Source organism: Pteropus alecto, unplaced genomic scaffold, assembly GCF_000325575.1.
Source record: "Pteropus alecto unplaced genomic scaffold, ASM32557v1 scaffold1579, whole genome shotgun sequence".
NCBI classification, from domain to species: domain Eukaryota; kingdom Metazoa; phylum Chordata; class Mammalia; order Chiroptera; family Pteropodidae; genus Pteropus; species Pteropus alecto.
In genome coordinates this window covers 208,730-234,511 of record NW_006442592.1, presented here as the reverse complement: position 1 = coordinate 234,511, position 25,782 = coordinate 208,730, and the positions used below count along the sequence as shown (strand labels likewise).

At 33.6% G+C, this 25,782-nt stretch overlaps 1 protein-coding gene across 6 annotated transcripts in view; it reads left to right on the top strand.

Moving 5' to 3' along the window:
- Nucleotides 1–29: 29 nt before the first annotated feature.
- The window catches only part of GCC2 (GRIP and coiled-coil domain containing 2), a 47,981-nt gene continuing 22,228 nt past the window's right edge, over nucleotides 30–25,782 (top strand). For 2 of the 6 annotated variants that reach the window (XR_001517853.2, XR_003043411.1), the window contains exons 1-13: nucleotides 30–108; nucleotides 211–311; nucleotides 1,253–1,337; nucleotides 2,421–2,488; nucleotides 6,438–6,542; nucleotides 7,226–9,700; nucleotides 10,616–10,685; nucleotides 13,617–13,717; nucleotides 13,814–13,912; nucleotides 20,873–20,992; nucleotides 21,424–21,588; nucleotides 21,944–22,048; nucleotides 22,687–22,849. Coding sequence is in view for 3 of the 6 variants with exons in the window: in XM_015597795.2 (XP_015453281.1) it covers nucleotides 297–311; nucleotides 1,253–1,337; nucleotides 2,421–2,488; nucleotides 6,438–6,542; nucleotides 7,226–9,700; nucleotides 10,616–10,685; nucleotides 13,617–13,717; nucleotides 13,814–13,912; nucleotides 20,873–20,992; nucleotides 21,424–21,588; nucleotides 21,944–22,048; nucleotides 22,687–22,849 (3,571 nt within the window). In the remaining 3 variants the exon portion in view is untranslated. Of the gene's footprint in view, nucleotides 109–210; nucleotides 312–1,252; nucleotides 1,338–2,420; nucleotides 2,489–6,409; nucleotides 6,543–7,225; nucleotides 9,701–10,615; nucleotides 10,686–13,616; nucleotides 13,718–13,813; nucleotides 13,913–20,872; nucleotides 20,993–21,423; nucleotides 21,589–21,943; nucleotides 22,049–22,686; nucleotides 22,850–25,782 lie in introns of those variants that run through there. The other 4 variants (XM_006922787.3, XR_003043410.1, XM_015597795.2 and 1 more) reach the window with 4 other exon arrangements.

Here is a 25,782-nt window from a genome sequence, read left to right as displayed (position 1 = left end):
CGGCTCCTTAGAGCCACTTGTATACGATTTGCCACGGCGAAAGACGCTCTCCTTCCCCCAGTTCTCGTTCTCACGTTAACGCTTTCCTTCACTTGAGTTCACGGAAAGGTTTATTTATTCATTTATTTTTACCGCTCAAGTTTCCACGCATTCTTTCTGGGATTAGGAAAAGAGTTCTTTTGATCACTTGGGTTTGATTTTGTTTTGCAGGATCCTGTTCAAGAGGCGGTGGCTTCATCAGCCACCCCTGGAACCGGGAAGTCTAAGGTGAAAAGAATACTTGACTAGCAGACTCCATGAAGAGTGGAAGGGTGATGAATTGGAAAATTTGGGCATGGGGAGGACGGTGGCCTATTTAAAAGAAATAGCCTTTCTCCAAGGAGTCTCATATTTAATTAATACAGTTACTTGTCTTTTCTTTTTAACTGGTATGAAAAGAGTTGACTTTTGTTTACTTCCTGCTGCTGGTTGGCACTGCTGAGCTATTCTGCAATTTTTCAGACATTAAACAAAGCGGTCTTAATTTATGAGGACTTATGTAATGGAAAAAACAGTGACATAGGTAGGAGCCAAGGGACTCCCTTCTGTAGGTGCCTCTCCTCCTAAGTGAAAAGAGAAGGGTGAATGGAGTAATTTTTATGGCCCTACCAACGTTTACCATTCAGTGATTCTCAAAGGTAGTGGCTTATTGCTTGCATACTAAGTTTCAGGCCCTTCCCTAAGCACTCAAGTTACTTCATTTCAGCTTCATGGCAGCCATAAGATAACTACAATTGTTATCCCAATTTCACAGTTTAGAAAACCGAGCCAATGAGTAAAGTAATTTTGCTTGATTATTTAGTTAAAGCCTAAATGCAACCTGTTTCATCTTATTGCTGTAGGAAGTATACTTCCATATTTTCATGTAGCCAAAGACATTTTCAGCCTTGAATAGAATGAAATAATTTTACAGCTCTAGGAACTTTAAGTATAATTAGTCTCAGTCCCTTATTTTTATGGTAAATCAAAACCTAGAGTGTGTTTTAACCTCTGACAACAATATCTGTATTTAAGAGGATATGTGCTCTTTTTTACATTTCATAGTAGTTGCTTAACAATTGAGTTGAAGTTGCATTTGCTCATTTTAAAATGGTGTTCGGCTGACAAGGATTTATTCAGTAGAATGTTTTTATTTTTAGGCAGACTTTTTCTTTTTTGTGATGTAGTAGAAAAATGAGTGATAACAAATTGATAACGTCACTACATCTTTCAGCTGGAAACATTGCCCAAGGAAGATCTTATCAAGTTTGCCAAGAAACAGATGATGCTAATTCAGAAAGCTAAATCAAGATGTACAGGTATAGAGTTGAAAATATTCATCTTGATAACAGTATCGTTTAGTTGTGGTTAAAATTAGTTTTTTTAATACTACATTGGCTTATTTTGTCTATCAGTGAATCCAGTAAAATCTTAGTGTAGTAGAATCTGTTATTTAACATTCTAACCATTTGACTGATATTTTTTTATTATCTCGTATCTCTAAACTGCAGTTACTTTTGAATTATTAAAGTCAGGGAGGAGGATTTTTAAAAACAATTTGTTAATGTTAAGTACATTTTTCCCTTCATTTGTATTGTATATTCTTCTGAGTCAGGCATATCTTTGAGTGTAGTCAGTTGAAATGTTAGAGACACAAGGTTGTGAACCCAAAGAAGGAAAAAGGGACCTACGTAAAGTAATAAAAGATTTCCATTTCTAGAATTTTGAATTATATTTTTTTGCTGAAGTTGATCGATTTTCTATTCAGGTTCTCTTTTCCATTTCAGAAGGGTGAAGTTATTAGTATCCTTTTTAGTATGTGTCCGTTAATACTTGAATGTCCAGTGACTTAACAAATGTTAATTGCCTAGCCTAATAGCCAAGATTTATTGTCTACTCGAAAAGCGGGGTTGGATCAGTTTTTGAAAAAGGGAGTTATTACCTTGGAAAAGTGTTCCAGGCTCCAGACCTAGCCATGAATTGATGAAATAGATTAACATGTATGTTTAACATGAGGAGAGTTGTTGCTTGACAGTAAGAAGTTATTCACAGCTGAAACAATATAATGTCTGGAATTTGCTTTAAAATTTATCTGGACGGGTAAGAAAAGAGGGAAAGGAAAAAGTGAATACTGGTCAGAATGAAACAAGATGGGCCATGAACTAAATCAAGGTGATAGGTACATGGAGATTAATCATACCATTCTCTCTACTTTTATTTGTTTGGAGTTTTCCATAATAAAAAGGAAAATAAAAGGTAATAGTGGGTGAAGTTAATATTTTCTCAAAATATCTGCTGCTTTTGAAATGTGTTCTGATTTTTTTTTTTAAGTAATTAGCCAGTAGTTATTTTTTTCATTTCTGAACCAGAATCTTTTTTTTTTTTTTTTTTTAAATGTTTAGAATTGGAGAAAGAAATTGAAGAACTCAAATCAAATCCCGTTGCTGGAGAAACTAATAATATTATTAAGGTAATGAAGCAGTTGTGAATATTGCTTTCATTTTTATTTATTTACTTAGAGGCAGTGTCTAAAACTAAAACTTCCTTGGGCGCTGTCAGCCTCCTAGAGCACTGTTTTTCCACTTTCTCTCTGCCCATGGATAAATTTTTAACCTCTGGTGGACTGTAAAAAGTTAGGGTTAGTTGACCTCTAGGTCCCTTCTGTTCTGAATAGAGTATTACTCTTTCCTTTGATGATTTTTGAACTAATCATCTATAGATACATATCATCTATAGGTAGATATGTATCGCTGGACATGACTACTGACCCAAATCTCACAGTTAAATTTTTAGCTTTTTACAGAAAAAAAACATTTACCAATTTCTCTTGTCCTCTCTTCATCATGACCATTTCCCCTTTCCTGAACAACCAGTGGCAGCACTATTTTTCAGGCCTTGTAACTTTAGAGACTCTTTAGCTCTCCTATCTCCTTTTTTCTCTATGTGTGTCAGTCACCTATTGTTTCTTCTAGATAATGCTGCAGTTTATCCTCTTTCCATTTCCATGGCTCTGTGTTAAATGCTTCATGTCACATGTAACTTATATTAATAACCCCCTAACTAGTCTCTTTTCAGTCCTACATACTATTGCCAGATCACAGAATACTATTTTTATCTTGTTATTCTGTATAAGAACCTGAGTTGCTTATTCTTACTTACATGCCCTTAATGCTAACTAAATGCCTTTCCTTCCTCCACTTGACTTAACCTTCTTAAAAGTTTCATTTGCTTCTCAAAGCTCTGCAATAATTTTTTTCCTTTTCTATATTTATAATTTGAATTTTGCTATCTATTCTTTGATTATATATTATCTTACACTCATTAGGTGGCTCCCAACTTGTGAGCAGTGCACAATTGAAGGATTCCCAGGGAGTAACTGCAAGGGGTCTTTACATCCCTCTGCATATCACGCAATATCATTTCATTCTTTACTTAGCCAAAGTAATAGATGAAGGATGAATGGCATGCACAAATATCATTGGGATTTACAAGTACTGATTTATTTTAGCATTACTGAATTCTTAGTAGTTTTCATCATTTATCTGGTCATTATTTATTTCTTAATCATTGCTAGCCAAAATGCAGATACATGATATTTAACTTAAGAATATTGGCTCTGGAGCCAGACTGCCTGATTTAGATCTTTATTATTATTACTGTATATTATTCGTGGGGGATATTTTATACACACGTTTATATACACATGTGTGCGCACACATACACACCTAAAAATTTTTGTATTTGAAAAGAAAATCGTAAAGATTCTTTTCTAATTTTGTATCAGTTAACTCTAGCCCTTAAAATACTTTTTATACAGTTGCATTTCAGAATATCTAATGTCTGCCCTTTGTTTCCAGTGTATTCTCCCATTCTGTCAAAACTACTCCTAAAGATGAAATTAGAATATATTTCTAAGTTAGCCAACTTTACCTTTCAGATTATTTGATGTTAAAGCATATTATCTGATCACTCAAGTCTTAGGAAGTAAAGATTTGGCAAAATTAGATGAGAATGAAATCTTTGATTTCCAGTTGTAACAAGAAAATTACTTTGCAGAGTGATTGAAAAAAATGTGCATCAGTTATTCAGCTGCTATAAGTTTTCTGTTTGAGAAAAGTTATGTACTGCAATTTAATAGGTCCTCTATACCTCTGGAAAACTGAAAATATCTTGATAAGTTTTCTCTATTGAGAAATGTATACTGGAAAAATGTGGCTTTGAATATAAAATTTTGTTTTTTATATAATGTTAGAAATTTATGACTTTTTACATGTTGTAGTTATGGTGAAATTTCTGTTAGTCATCTTCTAGTGCATTGAAATACACCTAAAGTTTTATTACAAACCTGACATATTTGACTTTTAGAAAAGGGGAATACAAAGCCATATTTTCCATGTCAAAATTTTAGGTGTACAGTATTACATTGAATTTATATGCTGCTTCCAAATGCAAAAATATAGTGAAAATTGTATGTTAAGATACTAAAATTTCTAGTACATATCACTTGTCTTTTTCTCTTTGCTGGAATCAAATCTGTATTTCCTAAGAAGTAACTGTCTATTCTGGGCCTCTAATCTATAAGGTTTTTTTCTTTTAATGACCTCTATATGGCTCCTAAAATTAATATGTTTAGGCTTCCCCTGCTACTTAACAAACCAGGAGTTTATGTTGTAATAATATATGTAATGTGAAAAAACTAATTTTAAAATTAAAATTGTTTTGACCAAAGCAGTATATGCACATGATTTAGAAATAATACCAATAACTGAGTAACTTCTTATAATACTGAATAACATCTAGAAATTATCTCTGTATGTCTAAATAATACGGTTATACTGCTATTCCTTGATTTATCCATTTTAGACATTTAGCTATTAACTTCCTGTTAAAGTAGATGAAAATTTAGCTACCTTTCACAATGACTTCTACTTTCCAAATAGTCAAATAGATCAAATTACCTTTTATGTTTTTCCCTGAAAACCTGCCCTCTAAAGCCTTCTGTCCTCCTGCACTATTTTGGTCTGGTTGTTCTCTAAGTCTGCTGCACAGTTTTCCTGGAATTGGCCTTTTGCCATGATCCAGTGAATTTCTATACGGCTTTCCTATCCTGGCCCCGCTGTTTGCTAGGCCGTGTGTTGTTCACCTTGGTTAGCCCTCTCATTTTGGTAGATCATGTCTTTCTGTAGCCTCCTGAGAATGGATGCATGGGAGGAAAATTTTTGTCATCTTGTATTTTAAAATGGCTTTACTTTCATGTTTGAATAATAATAACTTGATACAAAACTCTGAACTTTCTACGTGTTTTTTTTTTTTAAACAAAATTTTTCTTTATTTACATAAGTTCAGAGGTAGGCAGTTCTAAGGTGGTGGTGGACTAATGTTTACTTAGGATTTCAGTGTTTTTCTAGATTTGAACATTAAGGATTAACTTTATTTATATTCGTGGTAAAAAGGGTCTGCGAAGTTCTTGGGTATTGGTATCAAGCTGTGCTAATTTTGTATAATTTGGGAATTCTTTTCACTTTTTATTTTGTCGGAACAAGTTTATATGTAATTAGGATAATCTGTCCTTTGAAAATTTGATAGTATTCACCTATAGAACTATCTATCCTATTTTCTTTGGTGGACAATTTTAAACAGCTAGTTTGATTTTTAGGTACATCTAGTTAATTATGCTTTTAAATTTTTTTTTTTTGAGTTAGTAGAGCTACATTTTTCTAGGAGTTTTTATTCATTTCATTCCAGTTTTCAATATTATTGCCAAATGTTCATAATACTCTCTTTAACTATTTAATCTCTGATTTATATGTAAATATGTTCCCTTTTTATTCATAATATTGTTTGTTACTTCAGTCTTCCTGATTGGTTTCGGGAGAGGTTGCCTGCTTTGTTAGCTTTTTTCCAAAGAACTGACTCTTAAGTTGTTGATCTATTTTCCATTTTATTAACTTCCTCTCCTATTTAATTTCTGCAGAGAATAAATCTATCTCTAAAGGAGACAGGACATGGGTAATTTCTTGCCTTTTGTTCTAACTATTCCCTATTCATTTTGTCACCAATTTTTAAACCCCACACACATTGCACCTCCCTTGACAATAACTGGGGCCTCCAATTCCTGACTGTTTAATTCTCTTAAGAGTATTTCCTGGTTTTATAAGTATTAGCCTGTGAAGACCCTTAGGTTATAGCTTTCTTCTCTAACTCAGTTCCTCCTCTTCTACTCTAAATTTTCCGAAAATATGTTGAAATTTCTCATATCCTGATGTCTTTTTTCCTTTTAGTTTTGTTTATCTGCATATACCTTTTAAAATCTTTATTCTTACTTTAGTGTGGGTTGGAAAAGGTAAGGAGATAATTATGCAAGTGGTCAATTCACTATTTTTAACCTCAGGCAAACAAATCATCCTGTTTCAAAACAGGCATTGACTGAACGTCTGGATGCTATTCTTCTGGAAAAGGCAGAGACTGAGCAACAGTGTCTTTCTCTGAAGAAAGAAAATATTAAAATGAAGCAAGAGATTGAAGTAAAGCAATGTTTTAAATTTTTTTAATTAACTCATATAATGTAGTTATGAATTTTAAACCTAAGACCTTTAAAGCACCTGATCTGATTTTGACAATTTACAAACATGGAAACAAATTGATATTTAAAAAGAAAAATAACTGTAATCACTCAGCTATAGAGACAGAGCTAACATTTACTCATTGCATTGTTTAATCTTTCTTGTTGCTATAATATGTCATTCTTAAGTAAAAATGAAAAAGTACCTATTTTATGAAAAAGTACTTAAATTCTTACACACCCTCTAAATACTATTTGTTTAGTTCTAGAATATTCAGTTGTCCCTTGGGTCTGGGCAAATTTCTCCAAAAACTCTTGTATTAATCTACTCAGGAGATATACGTTAAAACCTTGTGACTTAATACAGCTTACGTAATTTATCACCTTTTAAAAGAAATTAAATTAAGAGATTTCCTAGCTTTTAGTTATTACTTTGAATAATATTAGTACTGCTAATATATATTGTTATGCTTAAGGTAGTCAGAGCCTAAATAGAATTCTTGGAATATCAGTATCCTATTTTCCTATGTACATTTCTGCTCATTTCTTTTTTTCTCTAGTTAGCCTATGGCTAATATTTTCCCATAGGGCAGGGGTTTCTTTTGTCTTAATTAAATAGTTTTTGTTTGCTTATTTTTATAATAGGATTCTGTAACTAAGATGGAAGATATGCACAAGGAGTTTGAACAATCACAAAGAAACTGTGCGAAGGAAATGGAAAATTTAAAAAATGAATTAATGGCAGTACATTCCAAACATAGTACAGATAAAGCTAGCTTGCAAAAGGAATTGAAAGAAGCAATGAAAAAACAATTAGAGTTTTCAGAACAACTTAAATTTCAAAGTGACTCTGAGGATAATGTTAAAAAACTGCAAGAAGAGATTCAGAAAATTAAGCCAGCCTTAGAGGAGCAAATTTTATATCTGCAAAAGCAATTAGAAACTACCACAAATGAAAAGGAGCAAGAAATTACTCATCTCCAAAAAGCTATTGAGGCTAATTCTCAGCACTACCAAAAAGATATTAATAGTTTGCAAGAAGAACTTCTGCAGTTAAAAGCTACACACCAAGAAGAGGTGAAAGAACTGATGTGCCAAATTGAAGCATCCGCTAAAGAACATGAAGCAGAAGTAAATAATTTAAACCAGCTAAAGGAGAACTTAGTCAAACAGTGTGAGGCAAGTGAGGAGAACATTCAGGAGAAATATGAATGTGAATTAGAAAACTTACGGAGAACCTCAAATGCAAACCAAGAAAATCAGGTATGTTCTTTGCTCTTAAAAGAAAATACTTTTGTAGAACAAATAGTAAATGAGAAAGTCAGACACTTGGAAGGTACCTTAAAAGAACTGGAGTCTCAACATAGTATCTTAAAAGATGAAGTAACTTATATGAATAATCTTAAATTAAAACTTGAAATTGATGCCCAGCGTATAAAGGATGAGTTTTTTCATGAACGGGAAGACCTAGAGTTTAAAATTAATGAATTACTACTAGCTAAAGAAGAACAGGGCTGTGTAATTGAAAAATTAAAATCTGAGCTACAAGATTCAAATAAACGATTTCACGATACTGTGGAACAGCATAACACAGAAGTACAGAATCTTCGGGAACAACATCAAAAAGAAATATCAGAACTAAATGAGACATTTTTGTCAGATTCAGAAAAAGGAAAATTAACATTAATGTTTGAAATACAGGGTCTTAAGGAGCAGTGTGAAAACCTACAGCAAGAAAAGCAAGAAGCAGTTTTAAATTATGAGAGTTTACGAGAGATTATGGAAATCTTACAAGCAGAACTGGGAGAATCTGCTGGAAAAATAAGTCAAGAGTTTGAATCAATGAAGCAGCAACAAGCATCTGATGTTAATGAACTTCAGCAGAAACTCAGAACTGCTTTTAATGAAAAAGATGCTCTTCTTGAAATGGTGAATCTTCTCCAAAGAGAAAATGAAAAGTTGTTATCACAAAAAGAACTTGTGCCAGAACTTGAAAATACCATAAAGAACCTTAAAGAAAAGAATGAAGTCTATTTATTTAGTCTTAGTCAGAGAGATTCCATGTTACAAGAATTTGAAGCAAAGATAAGTTCTCTTAGTGAGGAAAAAGATAATTTCATTAGTAAAATGAAAAGTTCTCGTGAGGAGATGGATAATCTCCATATAAAATGTGAAAGAGAAGAAAGATTAATTATAGAACTTAGAGAGAAAATGGAGCAGACTACACAGTACAATAGTGAACTGGAACAAAAGGTAAATGAATTAACTAGCAGACTCGAAGAAACTTTAAAAAAAAAGGATCAAAAGAACCAAAAACTAGAAAAGCTAATGGCTCAATTGAAAACACTCTCCGAAGACCAGGAGGCACTGTCATCTGAAGTGAAGTCTCTTTATGAGGAGAATAATAGACTAAATTCAGAAAGGAATCAATTGAGTAGGGATTTAGAAGCTCTCCTGTCTCAAAAAGAAGGACATCTTTTGCTTAAGGAACACATTTCTGAATTAGAAAAGAAACTTAACTTAACAGTTGAAGAAAGAGATAATTTAGGTGAACTGTTTGAAAATGAGCAAGGTCAGAAGTTATTTGTAAAAACTCAGTTGTATGGTTTTCTTAAACAAATGGAGTCAAATGTTTCAGAAGAAAATGAAGAGCAAGATGTGGCAAATGTACTACAAGCTGTAGGTGAATCTTTAGCTAAAATAAATGAGGAAAAACACACCTTAGTTTCTCAATATGATAAGCAGGTGGTAGAATTAGAAAAATATATTAAGTGCCTTCAAGAGGAGAATATAGTTCAATGTGAGGAACTTAGGTCTTTACTAAGAGACTATGAACAAGAGAAAATTCTCTTAAGGAAAGAGTTAGCAGAAACCCAGTCAGAAAAAGGGGCCCTGCAATCTGATCTCCTAGAAATGAAAACTGCTAATGAAAAAACAAGGCTTGAAAATCAGAATCTTTTAGTTCTCTTTGAAGAAGTATCTCAAAAATTATGTAGCAAAAATGAAATCCATAATGAAAAAGAAAAATCTTTTATAAAGGAACTTGAAGATCTAAGACTAGTGTTGGAACAAAAAGAATCTGAACTGCAAGATGTGAGAGCAGAGTTGATACTATTAAAGGTACTATTTGAATTTTATTGATTTAAATTCTTAGTTCTAGTCATAGACTCTGGAAAATAGATACATACTTTTTTTACACTTTATAGTCAGAAGTAAATTCTTAGCATGTAAGCTCAAATGGAAAATTTCTGGAAAATGCATTAAACATTTTCATGTTTTATATCCTGTTATTGCGTTGGTGACTTTTTGGTTGTAGATCATTTTAGATTTATGATCTTGCATAAGATTAAATGATTAGGGAGTTAAATGTCTTGGTCATTATTAAAAAACTAGTCAGCAAAACTACAACTAAACATGAAAAAATTTGAATTTTATTGTTATATGATATACATCAGGGGTCCCCAGCCCCCAGATTATGGACTGGTACAGGTCCATGGCCTGTTAGGAACTGGGCCGCACAGCAGGAGGTGAGCAGTGGGTGAGCTAGCAAAGCTTCACGTCATTTGTGGCCACTCTGTAGTACTAGCATCACTGCCTCAGCTCCACCTTAAATCAGGCATTAGATTCTCATAGGAGTACCAGTTCCTGGTGCCAAAAAGGTTGGGGACCACTGATGTACATATTACCTTTCTTAAAGAGCACTATTGAATATTATAGTAGGCTACAGTGGTGTTTAGCCAAAATTTTAGGTTTTTCTCCAGAAATTGTGAAAGTATGGTAAACTAATTTTTTTCATGATAATTATGTATTTGATATGTGTCAGGTTGTTCATCTTGGCCTTGGATACTACTGTTTCTAGAAATTACTACATGCATAAAGTCTGTATTACCTGTTCTATTAATGCAAGAAAAAGACTTCACCAAATTACTTTTTGCATGAATATTTTTTAATCATGATTTTCTCATGCTTAATATGGCTTACATCATGAGGAATGAAATAATTCTGGTTTTGTTTTTGTTTTTCCTTAAAATTTAGGATTCCCTAGAGAAAACACCTGTAGATAATGATCAACCTTTTTTGGTGAAAGAGCTAGAAGAAAAAATAGGTAAGTACAGTTTTGCATATGTTGCCACAATTCTTCTTAGTGTTACAATGGATTGGGAAATATAGTAGCCAATTAATTAGTCTTTAAATCATGATAAGTAGCTGTCTTTTCCTATTGTCCCCATTCTTGCCCCTCTGCCATCTGTTTTCCTCTCTTTTCAAAACTGTCACTTTCTGTTGTTTAATCCAGATAAAGGACTGATGTTATTTCACTTGTAAATGTTTCCACGATGTTTTGGATTTTTCATTCATTTAGCAAACTATTTGAATGCCTAACTACCTAGGCACTAGTAATAGAAAGGTGATTAAGATACAGACCATGTCTTCAAAGAGATCACTGCCAGAAGTGGCTGTTATTACAGTAGTTTTAGATGTGGGCAAAGTACAGTGCTGGCAGTACAAAAAGGCATAGTTAACTGCCTGTTTTGAGTTAGGAAAAACACAGAATAGGCTATGCTTTTCTTGAAGGATGAAAAATTTGTCACAAGAAGAAAGGTATTCTGGCAAAAGGAAATAGTGGGTGCTTGTATGTTAACACATGTAACATCAGGGAGTGTATTAGGAAGTTCCAGGAAATGCTTATCCATTATTCCTCGTAGACACATTATGGGGTAGCTCTTTTAAAGATGAAGAAACAAATATGTAATGTGCCCATCATTCCTCTTTTTAGCACCCACTAAGATTGACAGAGAGATGAGGAGAGGGTAGTTGAAAGAGTTTAGAATGATTCCCAATTTTCTGTCATGATGTTCAAAGCAATTTGGGTTTTAGATTAATTAAGTTTAAATACCAACGTAGGTAGAAATGTCAGGTAGATTGCTAACTATGCAAATCTGCAGTGAAGGAAAGAGAGCTAGATCAGAGATAAAAATGTGTAATCAACATAATAGTTGACATTAAAAGCCATACGATTGAAATTGCCAAGGAAATGAGTATAGAAAAAAGATGAGGACCAGAGACAGTTCTCCCTCATTTCAAAATCAGAAAAAAACAGCAAAAGAGATTGAGAAGGAGTAACCAGTGAGGTAGGAAAACCCAGAGCATAAAATGTCTTGGAAGCTAAGACAAATGAAGTGTAAGTGAAGGAAGTATTTCTTTATTTTTTTAATTTAATTTTATTTTTCAATTAGAGTTGACATCAATATTATTTTAAATTAGTTTCGAGTATATAGCATAGTGGTTAGACATTTATATCATTTATGAAGTGATCCCCCCGATAAGTCTAGTACCCACCTGGCACCATACATAACTATTATAGTATTATTAACTATTTTCCCTATGCTGTATTTCATATCCCCGTGACTGTTTTGTAACTATCAATTTGTACTTCTTTATCCGTTCACCTTTTTCAGCCAGCCCAATGACCCGCCTCCTATCTGGCAATCACCAGTTTGTTCTCTGTATCTATGAGTCTGTTTTTGTTTTGCTTATTTTCCTTAGATTCCACGTATGAGTAAAATCACATGATATTTGTCTTTATCTATCTTATTTCACTTAGTATAGTATCCTCTAGGTCCATCCATGTCATTGCAAATAATAAGATTTCGGTTTTTTATGGCTAAGTAATATTCTATTGTATATATGTACCACATTTTCTTTATCTAATCATCTATCAATGAGAACTTAGGTTGCTCGATGGGCACTTAGGTTGCTCAAAGGAAGTGTATCAAGGGGGGAAAATGGTGAATGCTATGATAAATCAAGTAACATTAGTATTAAAAACTAACCATTGGATTAAGCAATGTAGAGGTCCTTAGTAACTTGGTAGCAATTCACATGACATGCCAAAGCCAGAGCCAGATTGAAGCGAGTTCAAGAAAAAAATGGAGGAAGAGAAATTTGAGAGCATGTATAGACACCTCTTATTTGGACTCTTTTTCCAGAGTCTCTTTGGACTCTGGAAAAAGAGTCCAAAGAGAAATTTTGCTATCAAAGAAAGAAGAAATGGGACAGTATCCAAAGGGGAAAATATGTGTGATGATTTGCCTTTTTGTGTGCATATGATGTTTCACCTGTCTTGTTTTGATCGCTCTGCTACCCTCTTTGGCTGCCTCCACTATTTATTTTTGAGTTTAATCTCTTGATGATATTTTTCTTGTTGCATATTTATAAATTGTTGGGGAAAAAAAACAATAGAGATGGGGATATGCTGCTCAGAAGAGGGAGAGAATTGCTACATTGATGCCTGAGTAGGCGAGGAAGTGTAGGATGAAATGCAGAATTAAAACAACTGGCCCATGCCACACACACACAGATGATTTACCTGTAGCAGCCAAAGAAAGACAACATGTATGAGCACAGGTACAACTAGATCAATAAGCAGGGACAAAAATCCAAATTGTAACTGAAGTTAAACAATGATACCATCAAGAAGTAAGATATGGAGCATTGGAGTTTCAATAGGGGAAATGGCTAAAGAAGTTAAGGGCAGGAATCAGGATTGGATACATAAAACACATTAAAGGTTAAGTCATAAAAATCAGACCCACCAACCAAGAGGAATATGCTTAGGGAGCATAAATATATAACTTCATCTGGTATCTCTTCTAGATCCTTCTTTACAAATTACCAGCTAAAATCCTGGCATTCTTGCATTGCGTTTCCAGGAAATCTAAGGTTAAAGGTGTCCTAACAGCCTCTCCAATTCCTAGACCCTTATAAAATGGCTTAAAAAAAAAAAAAAAAAGTAGACTATTTTGGAGGATTGAAGAAAATGGAAATTTTTTACATCGTTTGCCTCACTTAGATAATAAACAAGTTTTCACATAAAAAATAAATTTTAATATTTTTGCTTATTTTATTTTAATTTCAAATTGCAGAATTTGTTTCAGATTAAAGATCAATTTCTAGAGCTAAAATAAGCAAATAATTTAAATATTTTCCCTTTCTTTCTTTTGAGATCATACATAATCCATTCATTTTATGTTTTTAGAATATCTGGAAAAAGAGTCCAAAGAGAAAGAGGAGAAAATAAATAAGATAAGACTAGTTGCTGTGAAAGCAAAGAAAGAACTAGATTCTAGCAGAAAAGAGGTAAGGTGACTTAAAAAGGCAAGTTTCAAGAATCCTACATTTTTGAAAATCAAGTTTTTCTGTCCATAAAAATTCTCTCTTGTATATTTAAAATAGGCCCAGACTCTAAGGGAGGAACTCGAATCTGTTCGATCAGAAAAGGATCAGTTATCTACTTCCATCAAAGATCTTATTCAAGGAGCAGAAAGCTATAAGGTAAAAATAGTTATTTTAATAACAAGTTATATTTGTAACTTCTAAGAATTGTACTAGAAAGATGAAACTCTTGTCCATAAGACAATCACCTTGTATTTTTTAGTAAATCATTTTTTCTGTTTTTGTGTAATGTAATATCATCTTAGTGTCAAGATTTTAAGTGGCTAAACTTTAAATAGTGCCTTTTTTTTTAATAGTGCCTGCTTTTTAAAACTAAAAATTTTATTTTGGGATTTCATAATAAAATCGGTAACAAAAAAAGATGGCAATTATTACTGTTATTATTTACTCTTCTGGCCAAGTGAATAAACCTGAAGCTTAATCAACAGGTCTAACAGGAAAATGAAAATATTATTTGGAGGGAATATGCTTATCAACTTAAATAGCATGAAAATCTATTATTAAAAATATAAGAATTAAAAATTAACAAAATCACTAAATGCAAGATAAATGCCATTGTATTTCTTTACTCATTCAGCAAATATTTTTACAGTTGGACTGAGTACTAAGTACTGGGGAGATGGTGGTCAACCAAATAGACCAAGTTACTGACCCCTCAGGACTTAAATTCCAATGGCAGTAATAGACAAGTAGACAAAAATACAAGATACATACTATATAGAAAAGTAAAGGTGTGTAGGCAAAGAGTGAGCAATAATCATGTAGAATTTAATTGAAAGAAGAAAGCCTCATAGTAGCCAAAAAATAAAAGTTCAGCAAGAACTTTAATGAGAAAATTTGGCACTTAATGAAGAAAACTGTGAAAGATATATATAATGACTGAATGTTATTTGAAATATTAGTTCTCAGTTTGATTTACAAGTTCTAAAACAATTTCACTAAAAATTCTAGGTTTTTTTTTTTTTTTTTTTTGGTGGGGTGATCTTGACAATCATTCCAATTTTCAAATAGAAAATAAGCTAGCAAGAATAGCTAATATTTTTTAAAGTGAAAAGTGACATCTTACTCTAGCAGACAATTTATCATAAAACTACAATAATGTGATATAGTTGTTATGCAAATATAAGACATTAATATAACAGAAGACGTAGAGACTTATGCATAACAACAAACACTTATAGGCCAGGCTCTTTTCTAAGCATTTTGCATATTTTATCACACTTAATTCTCAAAACAACCCCAAGAAATAAGTTATTGCCAGTGTACAAGTGAGGGATGTGAGGTACAAAGAGGTTAAGAGACTAAAGGTTACAGAGCAAGTAACAGCAGAACTGGGATTGGATTGCAGGTAGTCTGGTTTCAGATCTGTTCTTTGACCAAGTAAGCTATGCTACCTCAGTAAGATTTAAAAACACAGAAACCAAAGGAGAAGGAATTAGAAAACTATTCCAGAAAATCTAGTTAAATTTTTACTTTATTCTACACATCAAAATTAATTCTGTGTAGATTAAAGAGTTTTGTCAAAATGAAAGTGATTTTTTAAAAACTAGAATAAAATACTTGATCATTTGATTTCTGAATATTAAATACTTTTCTATACTTAAAAGCAGTTAAAGAAGTTACCAAGGAAAATATATTGAACTATACAAAATATAAAATTATATGAAAATATGACAAAGGATTAGTATCCTTAATATATAAAGATAGCTCATAATTACATTTTTTAAAAACATTTATTTGAAATTTATGTATGGACTTATTTATCTTTTATGGGCCATTAGGAGCTTACTTTTTACATTTCAAGAACCTCACAATCTAATTTATTAATTTCCTCCAGAGGTAGATCAAGTATACCAATATATTTGTTTAAAATATAGATTTCAAAAAGACTGAAAACAAAAAGAATAGAATATCCAAGAACTGTGGGACAACTACTAAAGGTATAACATATGCACAATAAGAATGCCATAAGAAGACAGAAAAGAACAAAAGAAGTAATTGACACAGTAGTGACAGAATTTTTCCAAATTAATATCATACACCAGACCACAGATCTAGGAAGCTCGGAGAACAGATAGCATGGTAAATGCCAAAAAAACTATATCTAGACATACTATTTTCAAACTGTAGAACATCAAAGATAAAAAATTCTAAAAAAGCCAAACTGGAAAAACATCTTACTTACAAGAACAACAAAAATAATAATTACATCCAGCTTTTTTTTTTTTAAGAGTGTAGAATAAAATACCTAAAGTATTGAGAGAAAAAAAATCCACTAACTTAGATTTCTGTGCCTTACAAAATTATCTTCCAAAAAGTGAAGCTGAAATACTTTATCAGATAAAAGTTTAGAGAATTAGTGTTTAGTAGACATGCCTTTCAAGAAATATTTAAAGAAGTTCTTTAGAGGGAAGGAAAATGATACAAGTCAGACCCAGAATAAGCAATACAGTATTGAGGAAGAACAAAGTGGGAGGTTAACACTATCTTACTTCAAGACTTACTGTAAATCAGCAGCAATCAAGACTGTAGTATTACTAAAAGAATAGACAGATCTGTAGAACAGAGTAGAAAGCCCAGAAACAGACCCATATAAATGCAGTCAACAGATCTTTGACAGTGAAGCAAAGATAATCTTTACCAAATGAGGCTGGAACAACTAGACATCCACATGCAAAATACAATCTAGACATAGACCTTATTTATACCCGTCATAAAAAATCATTCAAAGTGGATCGTAGACCTAAAAATAAAATTATAAAACTCCTAAAAGATAACGGGAAAAAACCTTGATGACCTTGCATATGGCAGTGACTTTTTAGCTAGAACAGTGAACGCATGACCCATGGAAGAATTAAGCTACTTTATTAATTTTTTTTTGTTCTGTGAAAGATAATGTCAAAAGAATAAAGACAAGCCACAGACTGGAGAAAATATTTGCAGAGGACATGTATCTGATAAAGGACTGTTATCCAGAATATTAAAAGAAGTATTAAAACTCAACAATAAGAAAACAAAAAGACAAATATAAAAAGTGGGCCAAAGACCTTAACAGATACCTCATTGAAAAAGATATACAGATGGCAAATAAGCACATGAGAATATACTCCATGTTATATGTCATCGGGGAAATGCAAATTAAAACAACAGTGAGATACCGCTATATATCAGAGTGGCCAAAATCCAAAGTGACGACACCACTAAGTGCTAGCAAGGATGTGGAGCAACGGGAACTCTGATTCATCACTGATGAGAATACAAAATGGTACAGCCACTTTGGAAGAAATTTGGCAGTTGCTTACAAAACTAAACATATTCGTACCATATGATTCAGGAACCGTGCTCCTAGGTATTTATCCAAAGGATTTGAGAACTTATGTATGCGTAGATGTTTATAGCAGCTTTATTCATAATTGCTAAAATTTGGAAGCAACCAAGATGGCCTTCACTAGGTGAATGGATAAATAAACTGATGCATTTAGACAACTGAATGTTACAGTCATGCACCACATAATATTTCAGTCAATGATGGACCATATATATGATGGTCCTATACGATTATAATGGTGCTGAGTTTCCTGTAAGAAATAGAATATGTGTTTCAGGAAGAATTTTTTTTCCTCTGATGGGAGCAGTATCTGTGGGGCTTGGCAATAGATTCCCTCTCAATTTTGAGTGTACAGATTACATTCCAGTCAGTCAGCCACTAACCTGTTTCAGCACACAGGTACCTGTGCCCCCAGTGCTACATATTCAGAGGGCATCACAGCCCTTCTAGACCTAGCTTGATGGTCCTCATAGGGCATTGCTGTAAATTCTTTGTTGAGGAGCTAAGATCTTGTACAAGGACACAGATCCAGAGGAGCTACTTGAACAGGGATTGAGTGCCACTGCCACTTTAGTAAAAGCTTTCTGTGATACTGTGGAGCCATCTTATCCCTGTACTTTGGAAATACTTTCAGATTGTAATGATGTAAAGCATAGATAAGATTTATTTTTTCCATCAATTCAGTGTCAGAGAGAGAGCCCTTTGTACCAGATTGGGGCAGTGGAACTAAAATTTCCAGTCAAAATATTGAGTCCTCAGTTCTGTACCCTCTCCATGTTAAATACCCTTTTTTTTTTTTTTTTTTTTTAGTGAATACCAGAAAGTTCTTCAATCTGACCATTGCTGCAACATGTAATAGCTAAAACCACATTGTCACAACAATCCCCTATGTTCTTGATTTCTTATTCCTCCTGATCCTCAGGCCACCTTTCACTCCTTCCCGACAGCCACTATTATGGTGATTTATACCTTAACTAGCCAGTTTCTCCTTAATATTTCCAATCAGTCCAGCTCACATCTCTGTTCATGGAGGAGCATGACAGCTTTGATGTTCTATTTTTGACTGTCTGGTGGAAGCAGGGGGAGGGGTTTTGGTACAGTGTTTATAAAGTCTACAGTAGTGTAATGTCCTAGGCTTTACGTGCACTTGCACTCACCATTCACTCACTGACTCACCCAAAGCAACTTGCAGTCTTACAAGCTCCATTCATAGTAATTGCCTTATACAAGTGTACCATTTTTTGTTTTTTAGATTGTATTTTCACTGTATCATTTCTATGTTTAGATACACAAATGCCATTGTTTTAACAATTGCCTACAGTATTCAGTACATGCTGTACAGGTTTGTAGCCCAGGAGCAGTAGACTATACCATGTAGGTTTTTTTAAGTATACTCTACGATGTTCAAATGATGAAATCGCCTAATGATGCATTTCTCAGAATGTGTCCCCATTGTTAAGCAGTGCATGACTGTACTCTGTGCAAAAAAGAAAAAAGCTATCAAGCCATGAAAAGACATGGGGGAAACTTAAATGTATAGCACTACTAAGTGAAAGAAGCCAGTATGAAAAGTCTATGTAATGAATGATTCCAACTATATGACATCGTGGAAGTGGCAAAACTGTGGAGACAGTAAAAAAGAAATGGTTCTGAGGGGTTGTAGGGAAGAAGGGATGAATAGGTGGAACACAGGATTTTAAGAGCAGTGAAACTGCTCTGTAATACTTTGTAATAGTGAGTATACGTCATTATACATTTGTCCAAACCCTTAGAATGTACAACACTAAGAGTAAACCTTAATGTAAACTATGGACTTTAGATAGTGATGTGTCAGTGTAGGTTTATACATTGTAATAAATGTACCACTGGGATGGTGAATGTTGATAATGGAGAAGGTTATGCATTGGGAGGAGCAGGTAATGAGAAATCTCCCTTAGTTTTGGTGTGAACCTAAAACTGCTTTAAAAAAAAAATAAAATCTATTCAAACATTATTTAAAATAGATTTTATAGCATAAAAATTTCCCAATCTTTGAGTAAGTTAGAGATTCCATTTGTAATGAAGCAACAGGATTTAAGATCAAATCAGAGGTGCTTATATGTTTAAGAATGGTGATCATTTTTAGTAAAAACAGACATATAACTAAGCTCCATTAGGTTCCTCAGGAAGCACCACTATTAAGATGCCACGTAAATTAGTAGGTTACTTGTGAGTTTTTTTCAGTGTTCATATTGCTTATAATAATAATTTTTACCAGTTTTTAAAAAGATCTGAATATGCAACAGTTCTAAAGGGACAATAATTTGTCATTATTGCTTAGAAGCATCAGCATACCCATCAAGGAAATTAGACCATTGCTTGCATGACATTCAATTTTTTATTCCAAGGCTCCCATTAGAAATAATGGCTGATCATAATCAGAATTTCCTATAGGGGTCTATTATTTACTAGAGTCAGCCTTAGTATAGCAATTCAATTTTTGCAGCTATTGACAACTATTAGAACCACAATGAGTAAAAACAAAAAAGGCCAGATAAAGTCTGATAAAGATATTTGATTTTTTGAGTTAGGAGAATCCACATAAATACAAAACAAGCATAGCATCTTCTCTCTATGGAAAAGAAGGCAGATGATCTCTCAATCCCCATATTTACGTATGCCAAGAAGTAACAGAATCCTCAGACAAATAAACATGAACAAACAAATTTATAAGCCAGATTCTAGATTTCCAGTTCCTGCCTTTTGCCAGTAACTAAGTGGGCAGACCATCAAAACTCAGATTCTAACCAGTGTGGACGATAATTAACTTGTGTAGAAATCAGAATTAGAAACAAAATTAGATTTGGCCAAGAGTCAGATTTGGCAAGGAAGAGCCAGAAGGAACATATAATTGCCATGTGTGAGACTATCAGAGGAACATGGAAAGCTTCTCAAGGACTCCTGAGGACCAGGGCTGGATGAAGGCTGCTTTTCAGGCTTCCAAAAATAAACTTTCAAAGAAAACCCAGAAACGTTTTCTCAGTTATTTTACACCCAATTCATTTATGTAAAGGAGAACAGTCAATAGTTGTTCAGGAACAAAGGCAAAAACAGGATTCGTAAGAGGGAAGAGGGAAAAGTACTATAGGCAATCTGGAAACAGTAAATCTTATTTCATATTTTGGGGGTAACCTGATTGGTATGTAGCAAAAAGGTCAGTCTGGGCATTCTGTCCTTTAGTAGGGGCCAATTAGGAATGTCAAAAAAAAATCAGTTGATTTTAGTCTTCAGAAAATATTGAATGTTTTGCCATAAGGTGTGAGACTGTATCTATATAATATCCTTGTGTTCTATTAGCACCTCTATTTTATATTAGCCCAGACCTGAAACATTTCCTTCATCAGAATTCTTTACGAGAAATTAATAAGTGACTAGATTATACCTTTTCTCCTCCCTCCTAAAATTTTGTTTACTTTTCACAAGTTTATTTTTGATGACTAGAATATTTAACTTGGAAATATTATATTTTATACATTTAAAATTCTCTTGAATAGATTCCCTCCTACCAAAAGTCATCTGAAATATGCAAATTTTATTATATAATTCCAGTTAGATATTCTGTCAAAAGTTGAACTTAGGTAACTAGTTAAGCTTCCAGAATGGACTCATAAATCTTAAAATGACTCAATGATACAATCTGGTTGAATGTATGATAATATCCTAAAGGTAAATTATTTTGTCTTTTATTGAAGAATCTTTTACTAGAATATGATAAACAATCAGAACAATTGGATATAGAAAAAGAACGTGCTAATAATTTTGAGCATCATATAGAAGACCTTACAAGACAATTAAGGAATTCGACTTTTCAGGTAACTTTGAGTAAATACGGACATGAAAATTGCAATAACTGTATTTCATTTTTTATATTTTTGCATAAAATTAATTCATAGGCAGAAACTTAATTTCATTTTCTTATCACACTGTTGGGAGAATAATATGACAAAACAACTAGCAACTATCCTGTCTTACTTACTGGTCTAATCTTAGTTCCCCTGGGGTTTTTGTTTCATTTTTGCCTTTTCCTTCGCCAGTATATCTGATCTTTTGTAATGTTTGCCAAATTAATATCACCAGTGATAATGTTTATAACTAATTCTTGACTTAACATTGTCATTCTTTGGATTTCATTTTGAAATCTTCATTTTTTTATACTGTGCCAATATTCTCATTACCATTTTATTCTTCCTTTCCTGTATATATTTTGTGTGTGTTTACAGTACTGAATCATTTGTCATTCTAGTGTGAAAAATTAAATTCTGATAATGAAGACCTCCTGGCTCGTGTTGAAACACTGCAGTCTAATGCCAAGTTATTAGAAGTACAGATTTTAGAAGCCCAAAAAGCCAAAGCAATGGCAGACAAAGGGTTAGAAGCTGAAAAACTTATGAAAGAGCAGAAGATAAAGGTAAAAACAGCCCTATGGGATTAATTCACATTACATAGTGATATTTGATCAATTCACTATGTAATGTGAATATCACTTTTATCAAATATCACTTAAATTATCAGTGTTACTTAAATTATAGAGAGATTAACGAGTAGCATTTGAGAATACAGCAAAGTTTATTAATTCCTTAATGTATGCTAACTATGAATCTGAGAACCCAAGCTATGATTTTTGGATGTATATTTTTTAAATATTAAAAGATTAACAAACATTTTGTATTTTAGTTTGTCAGATTTATTTTATAGTTTCTTACAAATACCTTTTTAAACATTGGTTGGCTTTGGGGGGGTGGTGTTTTTATTTAAAATTGTAGGAGCATGCCAGTTCTGTAAACGAACTTGAAGAACTTCAGCTACAACTTCAAAAGGAAAAGAAACAGCTTCAGAAAACCATGCAAGAATTAGAGCTGGTTAAGAAGGTAACATAAAACACCAGACTCAAAACTAATGTCAGTATTCACATCATTAAACTGTTCTATAAATATTGAAAAGAAATATTTCATAAACAAGATCACTTGTACTAAAATTATCATTTATAAAATGCTTCAGAATATTAAAAATTTAACTTATTTCTCTGCCTATCCCTCCAGAAGAATCTGTGCTCATGAATTATTACATTTCAGTTTGATACTTCATTTTTATACATGATTCTTATACATGAAGATTTAATATCAAAAGTTGAAATTTGTATTATACTGAACTCTAATTTTTCTCAACTTTTTCAAAGATGAGACTAAAAAAAGGTACCATATGAGCTGCTTAAAATGTTAATATTTTATAAATAAGAGCCCCACAAGAGAAGAACTAATATTTGTGATTAATAAAAGTTATAATGAGTTATAATGAAACCAAGAAAGTTGGATTAAACTATTAGAAAACACTTATTGAAGTTACAAACTAGAAACTATCCAACTTCTAGTTTCTTCATTAATGTCTAATCTTTTATTACAAAAAAGCATAGTAGAATCTGTTTATTCCTGTGGCATTATTTTAGCAGTTTTACAAATGAAATCAAATGAGCTAGTATTTTGTGGATCTTTTTTTATACTCTGTTCAGGATGCCCAACAAACCACATTGATGAATATGGAAATAGCTGATTATGAACGTTTGATGAAAGAACTAAATCAAAAGTTAAATAATAAAAACTGCAAGATAGAAGATTTGGAGCAAGAAATAAAAATTCAAAAACAGAAACAAGAAACCCTGCAAGAAGAAATGTGTGAGTAAAACACAATTCATTTTAGCTTGCTAATTTCATCATAATAATACAAGGACATTAAAGATGTCCTTCCACTTTCTTCTGGTGTGCAAAGTCGCTGCTGAGAAATAAGCTGATAGCTTTTAGGGTTTTCTTTGTATGTAACTTGTTTTCCTCTTGCTTCCTTCAAGATTGTCCCTTTATATTTAACTTTTGTCATTTTAATTACATTATATCTTGATGTGGGTCTCTTTGGGTTCATCTTGTTTAGAACTTTCTGTACTTCCTAGGCCTGGATGTCTGTTTCCTTTCCCAGGTTAGAAATGGTTTCAGCCTTTATTTTTTTAAATAAGTTTCTGTTTCTTTTCCTGTTTCTTCTCCTAGTGGGATCCCTATAATGTGAATGTTTGGACACTTGATATTATTCTAGAGGTCCCTTAAAACTATCCTTACTTTTTTGGTTTGTTGGTTTGTTTTGTTTTATTTTTTGCTATTGGTCGATTTCCATTAGTCTGTCTTCCAGGTCACTGATCCATCTTTCTGTATTAGCAAATCTGTTGATTCTTTCTTATGTAGTTTTCATTTTAGTTATTATATTCTTCAGGTCTGCTTGGTTCTTTATTATGTTTTTGTTAAAGTTCTCCATAAGTTCCCATATTCCACTCTCAAGTTTGGTGAGCATTCTTGTGATGGTTTCTTTGAATTCCTTATTAGGCATATTACTGATCTTCTGAGGATTTTTACTGTTCCTTTGTTGTGGGATTCTCGAACAGAGAGACAGGACACAGAGGCTATAAGCAGAAAGCAGCATTTATTGATGCCGACACCAGCTCAGCAGATTCTCATCCAAAGGCCGAGCCCCAATTGTAACATGGCAGGCAGTTTTATTCAGTCTCCTACTTCCACATTCCTATACAGTTACAGATATTCTATATAAGGAAAGAGAACATTGATTGGTTGCCAAGGTATGAGAAAACTAACATCAGCTGGAGAATCCAGAGAGTCCTGGTAACGTGGAGGCGGGCAGTCAGGAACTAACTGGTTCGAGCAGGAAATGGTCAGGCAGGGTCAAGCTGCCATACCTTCATTTGAGAGATATTCTGTCATTTCATTTTGTTTGACTTTCTATGTTTGTTTGTAAGAATTGGGCAAAAATAGCTAACTCTCCCAGTCATGAATAAGTGGCCTTATGTACAAGCATCCTCTGTGTAGGCTACACATGCTGGGTGGTTTTGGCAGGCCAGCAAGAGTCACGCAGGTGCCTAAGGCAGCCAGGGCACTGACCTACTGAGCCAAAGTGGCTTCGAGTGGGGAGACCAGGTGCATGTAGTAATGACCAGTTGATCCTGCTTCCTCCCTTTGTTCTAAGCCAAAATGGGTTCTGGTGATATTTCTGGGAATGTGCTACAGCAGCCTTTTAGGGAGGCCCGAGCACTAAGATAGAGCCCCTGCTCACCCCATGGAAGTAGATGGGGACATAAACAATGGCACTCACCAGCACCTCTGACCCGAGAGAATTCCTGAACTCCCCAGACAGGTCCCACAGCTCCCTAGCCTTCTCTATACAGTCATTGTCTTGTTTGTTGTACAGAAAGTAGCCTTGTGTACAAGCAACCTCTGTGTAAGCTCCATGTGCTGGGTAGTTTTGAGAAGGTGGGTTGGAACTGGGCAAGCCCTTAGAGTGCCTGGGGCACTGGCTTGCTGGGTTGGAGTGGCTCCCAAGCCAGATGCATTTGGCAATGCCCTGTTGTTCCTGCTTGCTCCCTTTGTTTAGAGGCAAAAGGCTCCACGGTGTGGTGATTTTGCAGATCCGCCCCACCCCCCAAACAGTGCTCTAACCCACCCTATTGAGGTGGAGGGGGTCATAAACAGTGGCACTCATCAGCTCCTCCTACCCAAGAAAGTTCCTGTGGTTTCCCATTTTTCTCTGTGCTGTCTCTTTCTTTTGTTTGTTGTTCAGAAGCTCTTCATGCAGCCCTCAGTGGTCTGGCAGAAGTAATTGCTCTTTCTTATATGTATATTTGACTTTGTTCATGGGAAGGGTTGAGTTCAGCATCCTCCTCCACCACCACCATCTTGGACCTCCTCAGTTTTCTAATTTTTTACAAGAACATAAGTCTAAACTTTTTTACTCCTTCATGGTCAGAAGCAGAAGTTCCAAAAACTTTTGAGATAAGTACAGAGGTATTACTGTACAAGATTTTAGATATATGAATGATGAAGAAATGTGATTAAAGGTAATATTGAAGTAGGACTGTACAATAAAGTCAGACTAAGATCAAGACATAAAGTGCAATTCTTTTTGTATCTTTGTTGTCACTAAGGTCTCCCATAACTTTGGCTTTGAGATTCTCAGAAGCCAGAGCAAAGACAGAAACATCAGTAACAAGGTTCATAGTATCCACAATATTAGAACAAATGTGATGCATCTGAAGATACAGTTTTTCCAGAGACTAAGATGTATGAGAGAACATTTTTTAGACATTTTTATAAAAGGAACACTGTGTCATATGGCAACAATGGTCCCAGAACTGAGTTGGATATCACACAGTATCCAGAGAATAGTTTAGAGAATATTTTAGAAAGCCCAGAGAGAGATGTAAAGAATCAGAATCTTAAAGGGTAGGGCCTTGAAATACGTATTTTCAAAAGCCTCATAAGTGGTTTTAAAGTTAATGTTAGCTTAGGAGTGTCAAACATCAAGAAATAGCAAAATTAAAACTATCAGTTCAATAAATAGTATTAGGTAAAAGTTTATTGTGTTTACAAAAACAGTTCAAGACTGAGAACTTTCAATTCACAGACTGATAGCTCAGGGGCATGATATCACAGGATGGCTCATAAAGTAAAAATGAGGAAGTTGTTTAACCTTTGCAATGTTTGGTTTTTAAATGAGAGATTAGTTTAAAATGATTATTAGATACCATTTTTAGGAAGGTGACTTAAATTTCTTT